This window comes from Anoplopoma fimbria, chromosome 1 (assembly GCF_027596085.1).
Source record: "Anoplopoma fimbria isolate UVic2021 breed Golden Eagle Sablefish chromosome 1, Afim_UVic_2022, whole genome shotgun sequence".
Lineage (NCBI taxonomy): Eukaryota > Metazoa > Chordata > Actinopteri > Perciformes > Anoplopomatidae > Anoplopoma > Anoplopoma fimbria.
Genome location: NC_072449.1, coordinates 16923205 through 16947429, shown reverse-complemented (window position 1 = coordinate 16947429; position 24225 = coordinate 16923205). Strand labels below are relative to the sequence as shown.

The following is a 24225-nucleotide window of genomic DNA, read 5'->3' as shown; positions in this document are numbered from 1 at the left end:
ATTGGTACCTATTTCTGCCACATAAACATAATAAAGATACATTACAATAAAGCCATAACAAAAGTGAGTGATAAAGGAAGCCTCCAAAATAGATGATCAGGAGAAAAGAAGGAACCATGATTTATAAATAAAGGTTTTAGAGAAAGAGGAAAGGAAGTAGAGTTAAGAGGCAGGTAGTGATGATGACAAGAACAGCGATGCGTGGTAGAAATGAAGAGGGAACATGAGTTGAGGTGAAAGCAAATTCATCAATCACAGAGAATGATGGACAGCTAGGGCATATCATAGAGGGTGAAAGAGTGATATAAATATGATACGACTGGAATGTGCATGCAAATTACTACATATTTGGGTATAAACATAGTAATGTATTTAAAAGAGTATACAAAAGGGATGATGGAGTAAGACAAGATCGAAAAGAGTGGGCATGGATTGAGGAATCTACGGCTGATAAATGTGATGTGATGATGTATGAAGGAAACTGTGATGTGAAGGTATGGCGGGGGGGAGAATCAAGAGCAATGGGGATAAATATATTGAATAACAAAGATAAAGGTTGAGAAAGAGTACAATAGAAAGGCAGATAGAAGAACAGACGTGTGTGTGTGTGTGTTTGTAAGTCACAACTAATCATCGTTTCTGCTCTCCCGTTGTGAAAGGATGGAGAACATTAAGTATCAAATAACAGCACATCTATTTTTAGCAGGCTCATAAGATTGTATGCGTTCTCATTTGTTTGTTTGTATATATTTGGCAGAGTTGCTTTATTGGATAATAAACAGTGAAGTCTAAGACAAAGTGAGAAAAGCATATAGCAACACTGGGTATTGTGTATCTTGTGAAGAACACTGTCAACCCTTGATAAAATGTTCCGAAGGTTTTAGGAGTATCAAGAGAGGAGCAGAATGGAGTAGTATTTTACACAGGCCTCCTACTGAATACAAGTCCAGTTCTATTTATTAGCCTGGGAGTCAAACTGGGCAGGCTAATATACTTCTGCCCACTGGTACACACACATATCACACCATGAGTTTTGAGTCATGTCGGCTGTGTTCGAAAGTGAAAGTGGTTCCATATTTAGCCATCTGGTTTAAACTGAATATGATCCATAATGAGTTCTGTGACACTTATTCACTGTTTTGCAGCAGATGCCATAAAGACAACTTAAACTGCAAAGGTGACCCTTTCCACCTGTGAAATACAATTGAAATACAATCTTGAAGCCAAGTCAAAATAATTTGTCCTAATGTCCGAATGTACAACATGTGTTTATTAAAAGCCATGTCATCAGTGTAGGCACACACCAAAGCAATGTTTTTGAGTCTCACCTTCATTTGTTCAAGCTAAACTATGAAAGATTGTGCTATGCAACAGTTGTTGACTGCATTGAAAAGTGATGAACTATTTAAATTGAATGGTTTCAACAATGAGAACAGCTAAAATAATTCCAAATGGATGATCCCTGTGATTACCTGTTCATGCTCATTTGTATAAGATGTGCATTACCAGAAATAGAAAATATTTTGAAATGGTCTAATAAATGGCAAAATTCCAATTTCAAATTGTGCTAACTATGCTAGTGGTTGTCCAATAAGCTCAGGTCAAGAAATACTTTTATTTTTGTCAAATTTGATTTTGCACTGAATAACCACATTTTCGATTCTAAATGACGTTAATGATAACTTTAACGATAATGTGGGGGTATAGCAGTTTGGCACTGGCACTGGCAACAACAGTGGCTATGTCGGATTTTTTAAAAACAAAAAGCTTCAGAACAACAAACACAGTTCTTCTCTTGGACGTAAGTTATCTTGTTGCGTATCTGCTCTCTCTTACTTCTTCCTCTATCTCTCTTTTCTGTTCTTGAATGTGCAATAGCGACCAAGCCTCTCCCAGCTATTAACAAACTGTTACTCTGCTAGTTAGCAGCTATATTGTTAGCCAGCAACGTAATATTGTAAACATACTATTATTTATTTTACAAATTGTTGAAGGTAATTAATTGTTGTGTAATAAAGTTCTAATTATGAGTGAGAAGGGTACCCATAATACCGGTCCTGTCTCCTTCCTTCCTTCCTTCACACTAATAGTCTTCCCCACCGTAGTGCTCACAGCACAGGAAAATAATTCCGGCTACAGAATGAATTGGTATGCCACCTGGCCCATTACAGCTGTACAATTTCACCAGTACAGTTGTGGGCAGGCACAGTTCTGTTCTATCACACCATGTCATCTCAGAGGTGGTCAACATCTATTGCAAATGTAAATCGGATGCGTCAGGTTCTACTTTTGCAACACCAGTTGGAAAGACTTACACAGGTGTTGTTGGAAACAGATACTGAGTGAGGAAAGGATGTCCCTAAGGGGCTTAAAGTGGTGCAAACTGGAAGGAGAATAATCTCTCTGACAACTTTTGATGGGACTGTGTTAAATTGTGTGTGTCCCTCGAGTCCTGAGAGTGTCATCATGCCCAGCACTGTTAATTTGCACGACCAAACTAGTCCAGAATGCTGAGAAATAACAAATCGGTTTGATGTGAATAAGAGCACAGAGGGATGTGTGCTCCTAAGAAGCCTTTATTTAGCGTACAAGCTGTTGTGGATGAGGGATGCAAGTATGACTGTTGCAGATATTAACCTCTCCTTTTTTTGACTCCCCACACCTATATTACATCCTGCCAAAATATCAAACATGTACCCCAGTGTGCCTCAGGAAAATGCCAGCTCACCGTGCAGCCACACAATGATAAAGACCATTATGAGCTCACAGCATTGTGTAATTTAGTCCAGCTACTGAACAGTGCAATGATCTATTTTTTACTCCTCTCCCACTATTCTGGCTTTATCATCAAGTAAAAAAGGAGGACAGGCATTGAGAGCAAATATTTCAACGTGGCTCAGTATGAAAAGACACAATAAAGAAAATAAATGTCAAAAAAACTACAGGACCGCACATCTACAGTTCTTCCTTTACTCATTATTTTTTTCTTTGCAGTAAACTTGATGTGTCACATTATAGAGCTTTTAAAAACAAGTTTACAGTCCAATAAGTAACTTTATATTTGAGACTGGAGTTGGAGTCGAGAGACTTACGACCAGATTGTTTCACAAGTCAATTTCGACTAATGTGTTCCGCCTCTTTTGCTCTCCACAAAGACTGTTTACTAGCATTCAACCAAAGACAGCTCAATCTTGATCATTCACTACTACTTGGACTACAAACAGATACCAGACTTCAAATGTCAAAATCTTGTCCGGTTGCCTACAGATTCTACATGTGAGCAATCTGCTATCTTTCACAACCTAAGTATGCTTTGGTTAGCAGGTTAGCCAATTTATGAAGATACCAACAATAGCATTCATGTTTATTTTTCTGGTATAATAGAATAAAGGAAGAATATCTCATTTTGTTGAGTCTACAGAGGGCTTTAGATATTTGTTAATGTTTGTGTTCTTCTTGCCAGTTGCCCTGTCCTGAGGAAGGCTATCTTTGTACCCACTCAAACTCATTGCTCTTTTCCTTCTGTCTTCCAGTTGCCCTGTTTCCTGAGCAGGATAATGGAAAGGCTGTGGTTCTCTTTGCTGTTGCTGGCAGCAGCATGCAGGGGACAGCCGTGTCCGAAACGCTGTATGTGCCAAAGCCTTTCTCCATCGCTCGCTATTCTCTGCTCCAAGACAGGCTTGCTGTTTGTTCCCGCTGCCATTGATCGGCGCACCGTGGAGCTACGGCTTCAAGAGAACTTCATTACAGGTAAGATACCTGCTGGTCTGTCTTGTATTCCCCTGTTCATGAATCAAGGAAGGGAATTAAGGCATTTTGCATGGTGCAGTCAGTGCTTCCTCATCAACCATCATCTAAGATGATTTCCTCAAGAGGGAACATGCGGCATGCTATAATATTGAGCAGTGGAAGCTGTAGCAAGATTGCAAAAGACTGAGAAATGTGAAGACAGCTTAAATATACAGCTGGAATTCAAAGGGCACGTTTGATGCAGTGAAGAGAGTCTGTCACATGTGAGTGATAGCACTGAAAAACAAATGTTAGCTCAAGTAATACTTCTTATGAGTTCTTTTTAACTCTCATACTTTGAAACTTTTTTGTTTTGTCGTTCAGCCTAGCAAAGCTCATTCATGATTCATCTTCTTATATCAAAGAGCTAACTCTGATACTTTGAAACATACTTATTTTTAAGAACTGAAGTGTTGCTTTATCCTTTTATTTTAATCTGGATTCCCTTTGGCTCCCACCAACGCAGCTACCAAATCTTCCCAGACCGAACTTAAAAGATATTTTTTCCCCCTGTTCGCATCAACAAAAGACACACAAATGAAACAATGACTACTTTCACAAGGTCCAGTAAGATAATTTGATGCACCATTAACAATTTTACACAGCCATATTTGTTTAAGTCACATTGTTCATGTCCAAATCAATTTAGTTTAAGTTAAGCTCTTTCCTGTGCAAAACTTTAGATTTTTGTATTTAATTTTGGGGAAGACCAGACTCTCTCTGCTTTCAACTGAGGTTCTTAGTGTATGTTGCCAAAAGTTAATTTTAAAGTTATTAAAACATCCATGGTATCATGGGGTCCATGCTCTTAGAGGCTAATTGGGCATTGACTTGCTGATCTTAAAAATTAAAACAAAATGGTCTGCATGTGGCCAAATATGATCATAGCAGCAGGTTCATCGGAATAGTAAAATAAGAGACACTGTATTTTCTAAAACTTTTTCTTTTCTGTCTTCCTTTTCTTTAAGAACCAGAGACATCTTTCTGCTATCAAACATTCTGCTTTAAAAACCTATTTAATGCATATGTATATTTCCTGACATCCAATATTTCACTTATACTTGGGCTGGGCGTCTATACTTGATACTTAAGGTATTAACTGAAAAAAAAACAATCAAAGTAGTATCAAAACCTCTCGATACCTGCAATTTATCTAGACAAAAATGACTATTTGTATTTTTTCGCTCACAGCATATCACGTTTTTCGATTAAATACAACATGTGATCGACCTGTTACCACAGCAGCTACACTGTAGTGGTTTTGCTGCCTTCTGTTGGAGGATGTCATTATCAGTGGTAACTGTGGTGTCACATAAAGTACTCTATCGGTATTGTTATCACTTTAAGGCTTCTGATAATGGTACGGGCATCTTCATTTTAAAAGATACCAAGCCCTACTTAATACCGTACCAATGTTATACATCTGGTCATGTAGGACTTAGTTGATTGAGCATGTCTTTGTGTTCACTCTGCTCACTCCCAGCTGTCCGAAGAAGGGACTTTGCCAACATGACCAGCCTGCTACATCTGACCCTGTCCAGAAACACCATCAGTCAGATTCTCCCTTCAGCATTCAGTGACCTGCGGCGACTGAGAGCACTCCATCTAGACTCTAATAGATTAACTGTGATAAAGGTGAGACTTTTGGAGTGGTTAAATGATTGTAAATGGAAATTAATAATCTGATAGTTTATTGGATTGATAAACAGACTTATAGGCCTTTACGTTTGGCTGGTTAATAGATATACATAATTTAACTAATGGGCTACAATGACAGGAAGTGAATATTTGTTTGATGCTATTCACAGCATTTTTGCTTTTTCACCAACCAGGATGACCATTTCAGAGGCCTGACCAACCTTCGCCACCTGATCCTTGCCAGCAACCAGCTCCACTCCATATCACCCCACGCCTTTGATGACTTCCTATCAACACTGGAGGATCTCGACCTTAGCTACAACAACCTTGCCCAAGCGCCATGGGACACGATCGGGCGCCTAACCAATGTCAATACCCTAAATATGGATCATAACCTCATAGAAAATGTCCCCCAAGGGGTATTCACCAACCTACACAAGCTGGCCAGGTAAACTGATAGATGATCAAATGGTGTGTTAAAAGATGATGTAAAGATGCACAGGCTGGTTTACTGATCACTTAACAACTGTTGATATACTGATACTGTATCTGTGTCTTTCTCCCTTTCTCCCCTAATCCATCCCTCATCTTCTCCTTACCCCGTCCATCAACAGGCTAGACATGACGTCCAACAAGCTGAAGAAAATTCCCCCAGACCCATTGTTCCTAAGAATCCCAGTTTATGCCAAGTCCAAAGGCTCCCCTCTATCCTCCCTGGTGTTGAGTTTTGGTGGCAACCCCCTTCACTGTAACTGTGAACTTCTGTGGTTGAGAAGACTGACCAGAGAAGACGACCTTGAGACATGCGCCTCTCCCCCGGACCTCAGTGCCAAGTATTTCTGGACAATACCTGAAGAGGTGACATTTTAAGCTTTTCACTTGCAAGAAACTAATAAAAAATGTCTTATAACCTTGAAACTAAGAGGAAACTGTTATAATTGAAACAATGAAGACAACAATGACCTTATACCTTTTTGCCCTTTAGGAGTTTATTTGTGACCCACCAGTTCTGACCCGTAAGTCACCCCATACAGTGGCTATGGAAGGCCAGCCTGCCAGCCTGAAGTGCAAGGCAAATGGCGACCCAGAGCCTGAAGTCCACTGGATCAGCCCTGAAGGGCGACTTATATCTAATAGCTCCAGGTACTTAGATCATTTCTATACAGTTCTATATTCTTGTTTGATATAAAATGAATTACCTTTACTCATAAGCATATTGATTGAACATTTTCTCAAAATTAAAGGAGAGGTTGTTAATTTAGGGCATGCGACTCAGCTCCATAATCAATGATGTCAGAAACGTGGCAACCCAGTTGGAAGGTGCAAAAGAAGCGGCTCTTTAAATATTCCTCCCTGTACTGCCTCACCTCAGTGCTATTTGCAACAGAGTCAAAAAGTTAGACAGGGCTGTCTCACATAATTTATGTCTTGGCTTTAAAAGTAGGGCTTTGGCATATGGCTTGTGTGGGCGAACTCTGAATAAGGACTAGAAGGTAGCTGTCGAGGTCACACCTTTCTCACATTTCCATCTGTTAACAAATTTGGCATATGTGTCAAATATGTGGCTTTCCCTATAAAACATCAGCTATAAAATCATTGACAGTATTTTTAAATATGTCACAGACCTCTATATCTTTCTTACGTACTTTTTGATTTGACATTTCTGTTTGCATCTTTAGATGTATGGAAATTAGGCATTGTTGGATTGTTGGAGAATACCATTTGGGTTAGGTCCTAAACTTATGGAGATGAAGCCCACAAGTTGTCAGCAACTATCCCCTCAACCTGGCTGTCACTGCATTGCATCTGGATAGAGTGTGGTTGGATGCTCGTGGTTGAAGCTGGCAGGATCATCTGCTGGAGGCAGTAAAGTACAGGTGTGACTTAATGGGTTGATAAGAACAGTGTTTGCTCCTGTGTGGGTGACAAAGAAGGAGGGCTTACGTGACTGGGAGAGAGTTGTTGCTTAAATTCAAAGTTACCAAATAATGGTGGATCAGTTTGCTACCAGAAGTGAATATATGTCTGAAATGACTAGGGAGGGAAAGGACCTGTCAAATCTCATATGAAGTCCTGACTATGCCAAATGCCTGTATTCTTTAACAGTATATATTTGTTACTTTGTTGTAACATTTACACTACAGTTAATGCATTGAACGATACATCTCAATCTGTTTCAGAACTTTGGTTTTCCCTAATGGAAGCCTGGACATCAATGTAACATCCCTGAAGGATTCAGGTAACTTCACCTGCATTGCCTCCAACGCAGCAGGTGAATCCACAGGAAGGGTGGAGCTAGTTGTCACAGCGATGCCCCATCTGGCGAACAGCACAAGCCGCAGCCGAGACCCGTCCTCTGAACAGGCCCCTTCTGACATCCTAACCTCCTCTAAGGTTGCCCTGCCTAACAACGAGACCAGAGGAGCAGACCGAAGGGTCTCATTGGTGGAATTGACAGGGAACTCTGCCCTCATTAGATGGAGCAGTCAGACTTCTTCAACTGGAGTCAGGATGTTCCAGGTCCAGTACAACAGCTCTGGGGATGACACACTGGTTTACAGGTCTGTTTATCTACACTGTTAATCTATGATGTGATCTGTGAGTTTTCATTTTCTGTCCAGTTTAAATGATGCCTGCTGTCTACTCTTTGAGGAGTATTAGTAAAAAGCATTTCTGTGCCTGTTTGTTTTATTCAATGTTAGCATGTGTTTGTGTGCAGTTGTGTGTGAGTTAATAAGGAAGCATCAGCCGCTGCTATGAGGATGAGAGCAGATGATAGATGATACAAATGGAGATTAGCCAGTCATCCAGTCGTAAAAGTCTAATCAGCTGAAATGATAAAGCCATTGCTGGGTTCGCTGGGCCTGGGCCAAATGTGATTGTGGCTGTTTTAAGGCTTGTCTGTCAGATTGCTTCAGTGCCACGATGATGTGCTGATCTTGTTGCCACATTGTTTCATTGCTAGTATTTTTATTATGGCTCTATGAATAGGATATTTTTCCATATATTAAAACTGTCCTTACTTTGTCAGATTTAACTGACTAGCACCCATTGAACTGATGACTATCGTACCACTACAGCATTTAGTAAAATGTAAGAGTTTCAATGTAGAAGGAAGACAAAACAGGTAGGTTTCCTGCTTTGTGTGCAGAACATGCTACTGCATATACAGCATACTTTCATTCCAAGTCTTAATATAAATAGAATGAACACTTGAATTAAATTGATATGGATTGAAAGAGCATTTCAAGGTATTAGGTATTACGTCTTGATAATGGTGTCTTTGCAGCCATATGTTGTCACTGAAATGAGCCTCACTTAATGCTCATCATTTGAATAGGTATAAAGGTCATTGTGTAGCAAATCATATGCAAATCATATGCAAGGGCATGCTGGACTTTTGTGGACATGTGCATGCGACTCAAAGAACTTTAATGAATGATCCAATTCGTGCTTTTTTGTGTTGCAACGCTAATTTTCATCTCAACAGCAGCAGAATATTTTATGGGGAACTGTTGCAGTCATCTACCTGTAAAAAGCGATACAAAAAGAATTGGGTAACTACCATAGAGCACTTGTATGTCTTTCAATTGAGATTTCTTCCAAACCTTGGTAGTCATGGGGAATCCTCCACATTATCTCTATGTGCAAAAAAAAAACAAAGCACTGGCAACATTATTGGCCGAATCTCTCAGAAAACTGTTTATTTTTGGTTCTTTCGAGTTTTCATATGTTGTCATGGCAACAGGTTGGGAATATATCCCATATCTTGTTCTGAGTGACAGGTGGCTTTTATACTATCACGAACAAGTGCAGCTGACTATTAATTCATTTCATTTTTTCAAAGGTGCAAATAATCTGGCCAAATAAAGGCCCATCACTCTGTCTTCTGTGATTACCAATTTAGTACTGTTTTGGCCTTATTACTCTTTATCAACAGGTAGAATTGTCTCTGGGGGAAAAATAATTCTTGAAAGAAGACCCTGTGATAGATGTGTCAAATCCATCCACGTTAACAGGATAATCAGACAGTCCCTCTTCATTTGTGAAAAGTCAACACTTGTGTGATATGGAATTGGGGGATCTTGGAGAAGTGATTATGATGTTATTCTGAGCTAGAGGACACTTGTTTATTCAGACAGCTCAGCTAACTGTGGGAGACAAGCAGCTTCTTACAATTCTAAGCATGGCTACCGATCTCCTGCATAGCAACCACCCATCTGCACCTGCCCCTTCAAGGTTGGATGCCGTTAGCAGGCATTGCAGCTCTGTAGGTACAAATAACCCTCCTTACTGGTCAGGTCTAGATGTGTGTAGATCGTTGTGTGGGTAGCTGTCAGTCTCATGAGCTTCACATTATCAAACAGATTGTCTGGATGTTTATAATACTAATCTAACTGTATAACTCAGACCTTAAATGAACCCACACCTGGGGCGAAAAACATTATCGAACAATCAAAGGACACAGCAGTAATCAGCATTCATCATATAACATAGCAACTTTACAGCCATACACACACAAACAAATATACTTCGCTACACTGAGACAAAATATCAGTTTTTATCTCGATGCACACAGATTTGTAACCTTTACCTGTAACCAAGTAACCCAATTCTTAACATATTGAAATATTTTAACTTTGTTATAATTACAACCATTAAAAGCCTGCTTAAGATTCCTGGCCTAAACTGAAAGTTATAAATCTTTAGATTTTTTAATAAAATCCAACAGGCATTTCTTCCTGCAAAATCCATTCAGTTTATATATATTTAATAATGATCTCTCTGTAGTTTTTATTGGCAGTGGCGTAGTCTGCCAATGCTGGATTCAAATTGCCTTCCAAAGCAAAGATGTGATCTGCAGGAAATAATGCATGTATGTAATCCAGTGCTATTTTTAGGGCTGTCCTCAACCAAAGAAATTATTAGATGACTAACACTCATACGATTTTGTGCCTAACTGAGTTTCTTCGCAAGAAATATCAGACAAGCACCACTTCAAATATTGTGTTTATTAGCGATGTGCTCATAAGTTTCTGGGAAATAAGTCCTTCAGCATGAAAAAAGCACCACAACAGTAATAGTCTAAGGCGCTGACCAAAACAACCGATTAGTCGGCTAAGAAGCTAATGGGGTTTGGACCTAATCATTTTACCTAACTAATATCAGCATCAACGTTTACCGTACACTCTCTTCACGGCGCGTAAGAGCTGAATCTAGTGACTGCAATTAGAAACAATAATTCTCACTGTTACTGCTTCCCTTAAGAGTGTTCAACTGGTGAAACACAGGATGGCTTTTATTGTAAACAGCAACAGAAAACACAATATGTTTTTGCAAAAAACAAAAACATGACATGGCAGCAGGTCATCATTTAATTTTTGCAGTGGACAATGAGTTTTTTTAATTTTTATGAAGAGCTGCAGGAGAGAGACACCTCCTGTAGGGTAACTGACTGTACCATGTCCTGCTGCTGGGTTAAAAAGTTATTGCACGGTGTTTACCATGAAATCAGATCACGGCTGTTATCTTTATTAAAACAAGGTGCATTTGTTTGTTGCTTTTGTATTTCTGACAAACTAGCTGCTTAAAGAGTGTTTGTAGTATTACGCTGTACTTGTTGCTGACATGATATCCAAAAGTGTTGCCAAATTAATCAGGACTGAAATATTAAGGATTACAACTTTGAGTTCAACAAAAAACAATAACTAGAAGTTTGACAGTGCAGGTTAACCTAGCCACCTTAAAATGAAAGAGGAGATGGCTTTACAGATACATTACATTACATTACAGTCATTTAGCAGACGCTTTTATCCAAAGCGACTTACAATCAGTAGTATATTACATATCATTCACCCATTCACACACTGATGACAGGCTACCATGCAAGGTGCCACCATCAGACTCTAACTAACATTCATCATCCAGTCCACACCGATGGCAAGCCTTCGGGAGCAACTTGGGGTTAAGTGTCTCGCCCAAGGACACATCGACTGCCGAAGCTGGGTATCGAACCACCGACCCTCTGATTGGAGAACAACCTTGCTCTCCACTACGCCACAGCCGCCCCTACATGTGCAATGTGGCACAGCACATGAAAAACACATTGAGGCTTTAGCTACACTATAGCTTAATCTTAATTATCTTGCTCATATCACTGTCTGATCCCTCATACTACTCATGTCGCGGTTTAAAATAATGTAATGTTGCATGAGAATAATTTCTCATAATCGCACTTCATCGCATAAGATCATGGCTGAATCCTGACTCTGATACCATATGTGGAGTCATATGGCATCGTGAGATTAACGTGCATTAGGAGGCATCATCATTGCACCAGCTCTGCTCTGAGTAAAAGGAAAAAAAAAAAAAACAGCCCTGAGTGTGTCCGTGTGCATGTGTATACAGTTCCTCTCTTCTGTCTTTCTTTGGTCAATATCCATTAAGAGGGGTGAGGCACAAAGCCTTGAAGAGAGAAGAGGTTTGGGGGGGGACAGAGAACGAGGAAACAACATATTGGTGCCACAAGGAGAAGCCATCTGAGCCTAACAAATGTATTTAGCTTTACATTTGCTTATCTCTGTTACATAAAAGCAGCATATCTTTAAAACCGATCAATGTCACACTCGCTGAAGCTTTATCAATGTTGCTAGAAAGAAAGAAAAATCAAATTGTGTTTCGTCCTCATAATAAGAGAGTATAAACATTGCTTTGTGCCACAAGAAGTGATGATAACTTCCACATGTATGTTAGATAATACATTTTTTTACTTGTATTTTTTACTCTTTGTCACTAGGTTTTTTGATAAGATCAGAATTAATTAAAATAAATTTTCTGGTGTTCAAGGCACATTAGATAAACAATTATAGCTGAATTTACTGCATAATCATTTCTACTATTCTTACTTTTTTTCCTCTACTGAGTGAATAAATGAAATTGAGCTACCTGCTCAATTTCCTATCATTTTCACTTTAGAAAGACCACCAATAGTACGGATTTTCAGAGCTCAGAGAATAAATAGGGCTCTCTGACGCAGTCTCAAAACCCCTGACTACTTACGATCAATGCTATTATAGCACCAAGAGTGTGTGTGTGTGTGTGGGTGAGTCTGCGTGCGCATTTGTGTGTATGTACTTTGAAAACCATTGGTCGGCAGTGTGTTAGTTAACCGTGTCTCAGACATGCTCTTCAAAACCCCCTGGCTAAAATGATCAATGCCTTTTCAAGTGTGCATCTGTGTGCATGTGTGATGTGTGTTTATGTGTGTTTATGTGTTTGCACACTGTACAACAAGGCAGCTGTGTATTAGCCAGAAATCTAACGCAATCTCAATGTCCTGTCCCTGGATGTTCACTGGTTCCGGAGGACAGTGTTTACCCCAGCGGAAGTCCACCACCAGCTCTTTGGTTTTACCAGAGTTGATCTGGAGGCGGTTCCGCCGGCACCATCCTATGAAGTCCTGGTTCAGTTCTCTGTATTCCCTGTCATCACCGGCGGAGATGAGGCCGACGATTGCAGAGTCGTCAGAGAACTTTTGCAGGTGGCAGGTAGCAGAGTTATATTTGAAGTCCGATGTGTATATGGAGAAGAGGAATGGAGCCAGAACGGTTCCTTGTGGGGCCCCCGTGCTGCAGGACACCCGATCTGACTCACACTCCCTTATCCTCACATACTGTGGACGGTTGGTGAGGTAGTCCAGTATCTACGCAGTGAGGTGGTGGTCCACCCCGGCCTGCTCCAGCTTGTCCCTCAGAAGCAAAGGCTGAATGGTGTTGAAAGCACTGGAGAAGTCGAAGAACATGACTCTCACAGTGCTTCCAGCCTTTTCCAGGTGAGAAAGGCATCTTTGTAGCAGGTAGATGACAGCGTCATCCACCCCGATGCCAGATTGGTAGACGAACTGAAGTGGGTCCAAAGATGAGATCACCAGGGGGCGGAGGTGCCCAAGGACCAGCCTCTCCAGTTGCTGAGAATTAATGACACTACTCCAGGCAAAACAGAACACATAGATACTATTATGATACTACCAGTTGTCATATACAAGTATGCATGTATGACATTGAACAACCAAACCCGTGGTGTCCATTTATTTCTTGCATGGCAACGCTTAAGCTGCAGTGCAAATGCAGCGTGTATGTAGCATTGGCTTTCTAAGGGCTCTTGTTTGTACTTGTGACTCGGGCGCATTTCAAAGGCATGCAGATTCACTGTCATAATGAAGACTTGATCACCTAATGGATGTGGTCTAGCTCAACATATTGCTATGTGAGAGGAATCTGCCTTGGTAGTGTTGAAATCTGCCAATCAGAGCATCCTGTTTAAGGATTACAATTGAAGTGGAAACTGTGCCTCAACTGTAGCATGCATAGCTGCATCTCTACCATTTATAGTATACTACATTTTGTCAACAATATGTAACATAAGCAGAGCCAGCTGGAGCACATAGCTGAATCCTGCACTGCAAAAAGTACCTGCATATGGGTATTTGTTTCATTTGAGCCTTTAACACTTATTTTACTTACATATGATCTGCCAGTGGTGTGACTACCTTGTTGTGTAGTTAACACACTCCCAGCAAGTTTATTTGTATTAAAATAAGTGAAACAATCTTACCATATTTGCAGATGTGTTGGTTTGATATAACAAAATAAATTATATAATTTTCCTTCATATTTTCTTTTGCAGTGTGTTGTGCCAGCCTTCAGATAAACGGGGGCCACTCCATAAAGCAAACACTTTAATTCTGGTGTGATATCGTGACGGGATTTTAAAGTACATTCACGGTACATTAATCTTATGCCATCAATGCAAAGCACCATCACACATACATAAGCATACGTTCACAAACACGGTAAATAGATATTGCTTTAAAACCTTCTTTTAAGACCACTCATTCGATTCTTCTTTAAAAATTCACACCACGTTCTCTGTCTGGATCACGTACAAGTGAGTCCATCATCGGGTATATGTGGAATATGATTTTTGAGTGTGTGCGTGTTTGTGTCCGTGTTTTTTTTTTTTCCAGGTTGATCTAAAGAATTGTATTCGCCTCACATTTTCCTCATCACGCAAGGGCAGACCGAGGTCAAAGTGAACCTTTTTCAATCACAGAAACACATACACACACATAAAAAAACACTCTGTGGGCAGAACACTGCCTGTGACCTAACTGTCTCCCTAGCTTGTCTGCATTGTTCGTAGTTTGTGGTTCTTTGGATAATGGACAGACACATAAAATCTACTCAGCCCAGCAGAGTCAGTATATTGACTTGAAACATGCATTAAAACACGTTACATCACCAGCAGTAGATAGCTGCTCTCGTGGCTTTTACTTAAGATGTGTTTAGGGATGCTGTGCACATTATGAGACGTTAGCAAATGCAAATGCACTTTTTGAACCTTACGGATGAAAACAAGCTTGACACCGATGTCTCATTATTTGTTAGACTCAATCATCAGAGCTGTTGTTGCATTGATAGGACTATTTCCTCCCAAAGCCAGGAAAAAATAGGAAAACGGATGAGTATTGTCTATTTTTAAATCCTCTATAATACCTTCAGTTCTCTTCTGAATGAATACATAAAGTTTAGATTGCTGAAACCCATTAGAGTGCTTGGTATACTATTAATATTGAATTGTCAAGGATTATTAAACTGAAATATGAATGAACTGATGTCAGTGCACAAGTAGTTTTTAATTTAAGTGTGTATGTGTGGGTTGGTGAGTGGTTAAAGGGTGTTGGGGGGTTAATAGCATTGGAGCAGGTGATGCGAGCATCTGAGGCAAAGCTGGGTGGGCCGGGGTGGGCCTGCATGTGGGGGACTGTGTGTCTAGAGGGATGGGGAAAAGAGAGAGGGTGAGAGAGTGTGTGTGTTTATGAATGTGGGTACATGCAGCAATATATAGTTTGACATATATGAAGCACAAACAAGCTTGTTCATGTGTGATGTGCATTTGTCCATTATTTAACAAGTTTGATATGCATATGTTGTTATGGTTACAGTTCATAGCCCCAAATAAAATATGTGGTTTTGTTAAAAGAAAACTAACCAACCAATTAAATCAAGTATTAAATATGCTTGGGTAACACAAATGTAGCCTATTTCTAGTTTACATGAAGCAAACTGTTAACCTGGTAACATTTAAGATCTCTTTTCTCACCTCAAAACGAGGTTTGAGTTCCTAAATATTTGTATTAGTGTCTGAGAATGAAGGTCTGCCTGTGTGGAAGAGAGTTGCACCGTTCAGTAAGTACCTATCTCTACTCATATTGGCCTTAATATTGCACTGTATCTGTCATTTTTTAAATACAGTTGAAGAAGTACAGTGCAACATGATGAAAAAAAAAATCATACAAACCCTCTATGGTAAATTTATTGATATGAATAATGAGTTTGTCTTGGTTCGCCGCCCTGTTACGCACTAAATTACAATTTAATGAGTGAGCCCTGGCCACGTGTGTTTGACCTTGAAAATAATAGATAATATGGCTCATAAAAAACTGATACAATATGGCTTTTTGCCATAGTGTGTGGCAGCAGCTTGCTTTAATAATATATTCCTTTGACACAGTGACAATTTTTAGAAAATTAGTATGCTTCTGCTCGCTCATTTAGAAGCTCACACTACACCAAAACACCTAATAACTAACATCAAAGAAAATATAGTCAGGCTGCTACCAGCATAACATACAATATCACAAAATGATATAGCTGGATGATCATATCACGCACACACAATCATGCACGCTCGTGTGCCCATCCCCACTCCCACTGGTGGCGATGAGGAGTCAGTTGGCTGTAGGTCATTGCTATTTAATTGAATGACTCACTGCGTACATACTAATGAGCTCAAGGGCCTAATGACAAATGACACACACACACACACACACACACACACACACACACACACACACACACACACACACACACACACACACACACACACACACACACACACACACACACACACACACACTCATTGGCATCAGTGGTACCTGCTGTATTTGTGCCAATGAAGTGCAGAACTAATGAGTCAGATCAGAGGTTAAGTTTAAAGACATTGAAGACATTGCCTATTTAGTCATCTCTTCTTGTTGTCTTTCTTTATTTTTAAATGATCCTAAGTCTATATTCTGTCCCTTTATAAAAAAAATTATTTGTTATTTGTTTCCCTTTTCTTTTTTATATATTTTTTTGATTCCATCTGTATCACTTTCCTATACCCTGAGTTTTCTGGCTTTGCTCTATCACTGTTTTTAGCTGCCTTATATGCCAAATCTGTTTCCCTCCTTCCCCATCTTTACTCCCAGTTTGGCTGCTCTAATATCCCTTTGCTTTCCTGCTTTTAACTTTTCTCATCTTCATGCTTCCTCCTCTTTCTATTCTTAAACTTGCAGCCTTACCCTGCACGTTTCACTTATTGCTTCCTCACACTGCCTCCCTTTCCTCTTCTGTCCCTGATATTTGCCGAGCTCAGCAGAACGCTGTCGGCTGCCTGACCTATAATCCCCTTGTTTGGCGTCTTGTTGCTGTTCTCATCATCATCCCAAATCAATGTTTAATTATCCTGTAACCCCCCCTTCCTAGGTTGTTTTCCCCTCTTCATCGGTCCTCCACTCACATTCACTCTCGAGCCCCAACACACCCAGCCTTCAGCTCTTTATGGATGGGGAAGAGTAATTAAAAAAAAAAAAAAAAAAGTCAGTGAGAGGCGGGGAGAGTGAAGGGAGGGAATTATTGAATGATAAAGCTAAGACAGAGGCAGTGGGTTAAAGAAGGAGACCGGGGCAGGAGGGGAGGAGCAGAGCAAAGAGAAACATGAGAGGATGAGGGGGGAAAGGAGAAAAGGGGATTTGGATGTTAAGTAGGGATAAGAGCTGAGAGATGGCGGATAGATTGCACCTCAAAACACTCAATGAAATATGAGTAAATAAACTCTTCATTAATGATTGAGTTTCCAGCGTGTGCTTGCACAAGCTTAATATTCAATCACGATTCATCCATGCTTTAAGCTGCCTAGTAGTGTTGAACTCAGACCTCCTTATGTGACAGCAGCTGTGAGAGACTCGAAACCTCACAACATTAACAGTGTTAATATTTAGAAAAAATGATTTAGTCATTAATTTAGTCTTTGACTCCTCCACATTGTGACATTATCCCAAGCATATTTTCAGGCCATTTCCAAATATTTTTCGGATCAATACCAATTCATAACTCATGTTTAGGTCTTCTCTTGCATGCACAAGTAACTAGTGTGTTCTTAGTGATCTGATGGAGTTGGAGGTGAGAACTGTACATGATTGAAGTGAGCAGAACTGTGTTGACATTCAAAAAAAAATATCACAAATCATACTATCTTGGCCGTTATGACTGAAACACAATTGTATTTGATGTGATTTAAAAAAAATCTTACATAGTCTTACATTTAATCTGGTGAACTTGCAGACACCCTGGTTTGATCCATGCTTGTGTGGCTAAGCCTCAACCACCCTTTAATGCTGAACAGGAAATAATTTATATAAATTAATTATTTTAAATTAAATTATAAATGGATAGAGAATGCATTTAAAATATATTTAAAAAAAAGTATTTGATCAAAATGTATTTCGTTTGACACACTTATTAAGAAATACATTTTAAAAAGAAACAAAGAAAAAAAAAAACCCATCAGATTAGCTAAAATAGTAAACAAGACAAGACTAAACAATCCCAATCATGGAAACCCAATCCAATAGATTAAGTGCATTGCAGTCCAATGTAGTTCAGCAGTAAACTAGGATGAGATTAACTAAATCTGAGGCTGTTCTATCCTTGTCCTATTTGCAACTGAATTGCAGTTGACTTGGGTTAATGCTTGTGATGAAGTCAGAGGTCACAACAACTGGAAAACCCTTTTAGCCCTGTTTAACAACTTTGCACGTGTTCATAGCTGTTCATGAATAGATTATGAAACAAAGCAAGTATCAATAGCTAGCATGTTCCATATTCAATTTATATTGTATTATCTAATAATGTTTTCATCTATCCCTTCCTCATCATGTGCAGAACATAATCAGCCCAACCTTGAAAAGCTCCCTCTCTGTACCTCCTCCTAATAAAACGGCCTTTTCTCTGCTAAATGGAGGACTAAATTGGTCTAATTTCTTTTAGAAAATGCATTAACTTGTTAAAAGCAGAAATATCCCAATAATTAATACATCTGTGTGAGCGTGAGTTTGTGGGTGCTTGTGTTTGATATAGATCAAGAACTTGACATGTGAACCCATCATGAGAACAAGGTCTGTTTTACAGGTCATGTGAAACACGATTACAACAAAGGGGATTGATGTTTTGCTCTGAAGGTGTGTTGGATTTCGTGGTGAGATCCATTCTTGTCTTGTTGGTATAGACTTGAAACATACAGCTCTCTCTCTCTCTTTTCTTATCTCTTCCTGTCATTCCCTTGCTTGATCTCTCTATTACTCATGCCCTTGTCCTATTACTCCTATTCTCAGGTGTCATCTATTATTTCCTTCTTCTAATCCAAGATTCCCTCTATAAATAAAGAGACACATGCCTCCACTCATATGTGTACAGCGACCCAGTGTTAAACAGTATGGAGTCATACTTTTCTATTTTTCAAATGGTGCATGCTGTTACATCGATGTGTAGTATTGGTTGTCACCAGCTATAAACACCTACCGTAGCAACAATTATGTGAATAATTTATCAGTATTACTAAATAATTACTATACAGTATTACAGAGCAGTACATGGTTATTCATAACATCTGCCTCATCCATGAGTACTGTATATGGAGATCTAGGTTGCCACAGTGAATTGATTCCAGCAGGAGCCTGTACACAAGGTGGTGATGCTCAGGAGATTCTGCATTGTGTCTTAGTACAAACCTACACATTCTCTGTTAGTCACCTGTGTTCAGATGTTCAGTTTCGGATGATATTAGCTCATATGTGAGTGTGTTAAAGTGTGATTTAAAACAACTGCACCGAGCAATTTTGTGGTGGTGCTTCATATTTTAAGTAGCGAGTCTGTCCAATCATAAAATGTTTGGCTAACCCATGGCCATCAACTTGAATCATGACCTTGTTAATTTGTTAAAGATGCTGTTATGATTCTAAGATTAATTCTGCCCAACATGCCAGTCATTACATTCCAAATGCAGATTAATCCCCCCATAAAACCAAGTCATTATAATAGCTTTGCAACCCACATGTAATCACAGACTTCTTCAACTCAGGGATGCATTCCAATAGTTTTGTTTAACATTTTTGTTTAGCTGTAGTACCGCGAACGCCAACTCTTTTCTTTCCAAATGACATCGAGCAGACAGATATAGCTCCCAGTGCGGTATCCTTTGATCCCCGTTTACATAAACATTTTATCAGCATTCACACGATGCTCTTATCTGGACTCACTTACAATAACATCAAAGAAGTGCATACATTCATTTTCCCTTCTCTTTTATTCATTAACTTTGATATTATTGAGATGCAAGGCACAGAGACGGGAAATAGGGCAGAGGGATGAGTGGAAAGCAAGGAGGAAAGCACGAGGAGCGAGATGTAAGAAACATGGGGAGGAGTTACAGGTTAGAGTTGAGTACAGATGAAAGAGAAAAGAGGAGAAGGCGAAGAGGAAGGGAGAGACTATGAGTGACTGGGAAAAACAAAAAGAAAGCTGAAGAAAAACAGTGAAGGAGTGTGGAAGGGCAAGGAGCGAGATGAAAAGAGAGGGAGAGAGGATGGGGAGCAGGGTAGGGGTGACACAAAGGGTGGAAGGAGAGTGGAAGATAAAAGAAAGATGAAGCAAAGGAGATAAGGTAGGAGGATAGAGGTGGGAATGATGCCTCATTAGGAGGGAGGACCCTGCCTCGGCTCCACACGGAGAAGCTGCTGTCAGGGGCCCTACTGAACAGGCTTTGAGACACTGAATCTGAGACAGCTGAATCAGCGACCTCCTGAACACACAGCCACCTATCTTATTCAACAACTTATAGGAAAACTGGAGAGGCTCTGCACATAGACACACACTAACACGTACATCAAGAGTTATATTGAACTTTAGAAGACACACACTAGACAGAGTGCTGCCAGTGGGAAATAATCAAAAGTTAAACAGTTGCTGGGTGTTCACTTCTTCCCCGGCCCCTTGAATCTCAGTGGTATCTGTACGCCATTGTCTTGCGCCATTGTGCTATTGATATGTGGTGATATGGGGTTTCCTCCAGGATTAGTGTCAGTAAAATAAAAATCAATTTGGGTTTAAGAAGTAGTCTGGATGTTTGTAAACAAAGGGGCAATGATGCACTTCTGGTGACCAGAGCTATCACAGAACTGGCTTGCTGAGTTTGAGTTTGGAGAGATGCCCAGACAATTGGCTGTCTGGGGCTCTAACAACTCTTTTTTTTGTGCCTGTAACTATTTTTGTATTGTTTTCTTTTGCTTTTTTTTTTTTTATTGGAATGAATAACTTAAGAGAGCATAATGCCAAGAGCCAGCTGTTCCAATTATGGAAATGCCAGCCGCGGACAATGTAGATGGAAGCAAAGGAGGTGTTGTATATCCCGATTTTTTCAGTCTGACAAAATAAAAGTAGATGCAATTAACTACATATCAGCGGTTTGCCTTTTTAGGCAACAAACTACAACCTGATGCATTCCAACTAGGTTACATTGAAAAACTGACATTATGTCGACATACTGACACCCTCAGGTTGGCATGTGTGACTGTAGCTTGGCAATGTCTGTCAGTCCACCACCTTGGTGAAATATCTTGATAACTCCTAGATGGATTGACATAAATGTTTGTACAGACAGTGATATGATCCCATGACCTTTAGTCTTAACCACCAACAAAAGGTTAACTTTTGCTGTTTTTAGTGAAATATCTAAATACATATGGTATTGATTTCCATGATATTTGATGCAGAAACCATGTGCAGGAGAGCAATGCCAGCTGAGAATCAAGAAACTGTGGCAGCAGTGTAAAAAATCGGTGTTGGTTTTAATTTCATAAAAATATGAATAGAGCAACAATGAAATAAATCTGCCCATTCATTTTTCTCCATTCACTCAACATGCTGACGTCAAACGCAAGTCTGTCTACAAACAATATGGCCCATAATCTTGATTCAATAGTTGCCATGATTCAGCGTTATGTTTCTCAGTATAGTAAAAAAAAAGACAATGCCGTATTTACATGGGGTTATTAATAAAACACAGTAGCACATGTCTTTATTGGTTAAGACTTTGATCGTACATTTAACTTTATTGTATCTAAATAAGTTCCTCCTTAGGGGCATATGTAACCACACTGTGGTGATGTGGTGGAAATTAACATTTAATACGAAGCCTACCGAGAGCTGTAACACATTATGTTACAAGATGTCATCAGTTTCTTTAGGAACATCCTCAGCACCTCTAAAAAAAGTACTTCAGCAGATGAGAACTGACATGCTGTGCTTTGCACAACCTGCTGAACCCGTTTAGAACAAGATAAATAAGTTTACTATGTACTTTACAAGCTATGAATTGGGCAAATGATGACTCAATTAATAATTTAGCTTCTCTTTATTGAAAGTCAGGCTGTATTTTACCACATCATTGTGATTCGCAGTTGTTGATAAATAGAGGCCCTTATCATTTGTGTCCTGTGTTAAAACGTAGATCTTTAGTTATTGCTGCTGAGAAAAGTGCCAGTGGGCATGAAGTGCTAAAAGGTCGGGCAATCTTCATGTCAGAGGCAAGTTGATTTTGATTGTGTTTATTCAAACATAAGCATTTTATGTGTCTCTCGTGTCCTGAGCTAATGGTCTCACATGGGCACTGAGCAATCACGGTTAATTGTTGGAAACAGCGTCCCGTCAAAGCTAATAGGCCGATGTCTCAGTAGCGGCCTCTTTTAATTGGCCCATTTTGAGTGTGTTATACTCGGCTGGGGTGGGTACTGAATGTGTTTGTGTGTGATGCTCATGTATGGCTTCTCTCATTGTCCTTCATGTCAGTCTTTGTGTTCTTCCTCCTTCCTTTGCTACACTCTCCTCTTTTACTTTGACCCTATATCTCTCTACCTGCTCTATCATCTCTGCTTTATGTCTGTGTTGTTGCTTTTCACACATCAGGAAGCTACAGTAATAAGCTCCTAAATACCCCCCCCCCCCCACACACACACACACACACACACACAGACAACCACACAGTAAGACTGAAACTCAATGGCATTAGGTGCATATCCGTCAACCTTTTTATTATGCACATTTTCAATTTACGCATAGAAAAAAACTGAGTGGAAACGCTGAACAATTTAAAAAACAAACATGCAAAAAATGGAAGATTGGTGTATTGATAAAAGCAAGATGCGACCGAGTGCAATGGAAACTGAATTAGCAAATAAATGGACAAGAATGTCACTTCAACGTCCATTGAAGCTTCTGGTTAATAAAGCGGCAGATTAAAACCTTATCGCCCAAAACATATCGGATGCAACCTTCCTCACAATAATATATGAAATAGACAAATGTTACATCCAGTTTTATGAATAGTTTTTGCAGGTTCTACCAGTGCTCTTTTAATTACGTCATTTATTGCGCCCTCTTCTTTTGCAATGGTATAACGGCCACCTACTGCTTATCTCGATGAACCAAATCTTAATAATTGCATACTGGTAGTGGATGGAAAGAACTATCCATTCACATTTTACATATTTTCTAAAAACTTGGTTAAAATATCAAATACATTTGGATGGAAATCTGGCACAGATGGAAAAGGTGTGAGTGCTTATAATGAGGTTTATGAACAAGGAAATGGAGAGAAACAGGACAGAAAAGAAGGGAGAGAGGCATTATTCTGCAGAGGGGAATAATCATAACCATATAAACTCCTTACTTCACTGCCTGTGCTCATCATTTTTATTTGTGAATGTGTGTTCATGTATATATTTCTATGTCAGCGCATATGCAGCCTAATAATGGCTGATCTAGCTCATGGTTTGTGTACATGCATGGATGAGTGCCTCTTTCATATATGAGTGCATAATGTTGAGTGAAATATATATTAATTATGTATAGGCAGGTGTTTGCATTTGAGTGTGTGTTGTTTTGAGCATGTGCGTGTACGGCAGTCGTTGGTGTGGTCTGTGTTGATGCGTTTCGATTTAGCAGTGTTATTGCATTTGCTGACACTGCATTTGCATAAGCCAAGTAGATCATTTGCAAGGACTCTATGCGTGAGGGTGTAAACATGTAACCAAGTCAGCTCCCTTCAGCATTAATGTGGATTTTTCCTGTTTGAAATATTCAACCAGCCGGAAATCGGAGTCTCTCCTTCCCTTTTTTTTTTCTTCATGTTCTTTGTTTCTCTTCTTTAACTCCCCGTATATTCCGTCTCTGCACACATTATTTGTATCCCTGGTTTCTTTGATTTGTACATGTTTGGATCTCATGTATACTTACAAGCAAGGATTGAAATGAGCACCTGTCACCTGCCAAACACAGGGTACCATGCTACCATGGCAGAAAAGTTTTACTTACATATTTTTAAAAGCTATTCCAGAGTTAAAATATTCAGAGAATCAGGTCACATGATATATTTCATATTTCTACTGCCTGGTACCACTGACTACATAGACTTCATACGTGGCAGGTTGAAATGCTCACGGTGGCAGGTAAAAAAAAAAGAAAATGTCAGACCCTGCGTACACTTAGTTGATGCCTTTGAATTTATTCTGTTTTAATGCATGCATTATAAAAGAGGGCAGTGATGGATCACTCAAATAAGAACTTCATAATTTTCAAGTTC

The 24225-nt window shown here is 39.5% G+C and overlaps 1 protein-coding gene across 1 annotated transcript in view; it reads left to right on the top strand.

The window, feature by feature from the left end:
- Nucleotides 1-3557: 3557 nt before the first annotated feature.
- zgc:172282 (leucine-rich repeat and fibronectin type III domain-containing protein 1-like protein) overlaps nt 3558-24225 on the top strand; it is a 51079-nt gene continuing 30411 nt past the window's right edge. The window contains exons 1-6 of the mRNA XM_054605594.1: nt 3558-3750; nt 5273-5424; nt 5622-5875; nt 6042-6285; nt 6413-6570; nt 7608-7988. Coding sequence (XP_054461569.1) covers nt 3558-3750; nt 5273-5424; nt 5622-5875; nt 6042-6285; nt 6413-6570; nt 7608-7988 — 1382 coding nt within the window. The remainder of the gene's footprint in view (nt 3751-5272; nt 5425-5621; nt 5876-6041; nt 6286-6412; nt 6571-7607; nt 7989-24225) is intronic.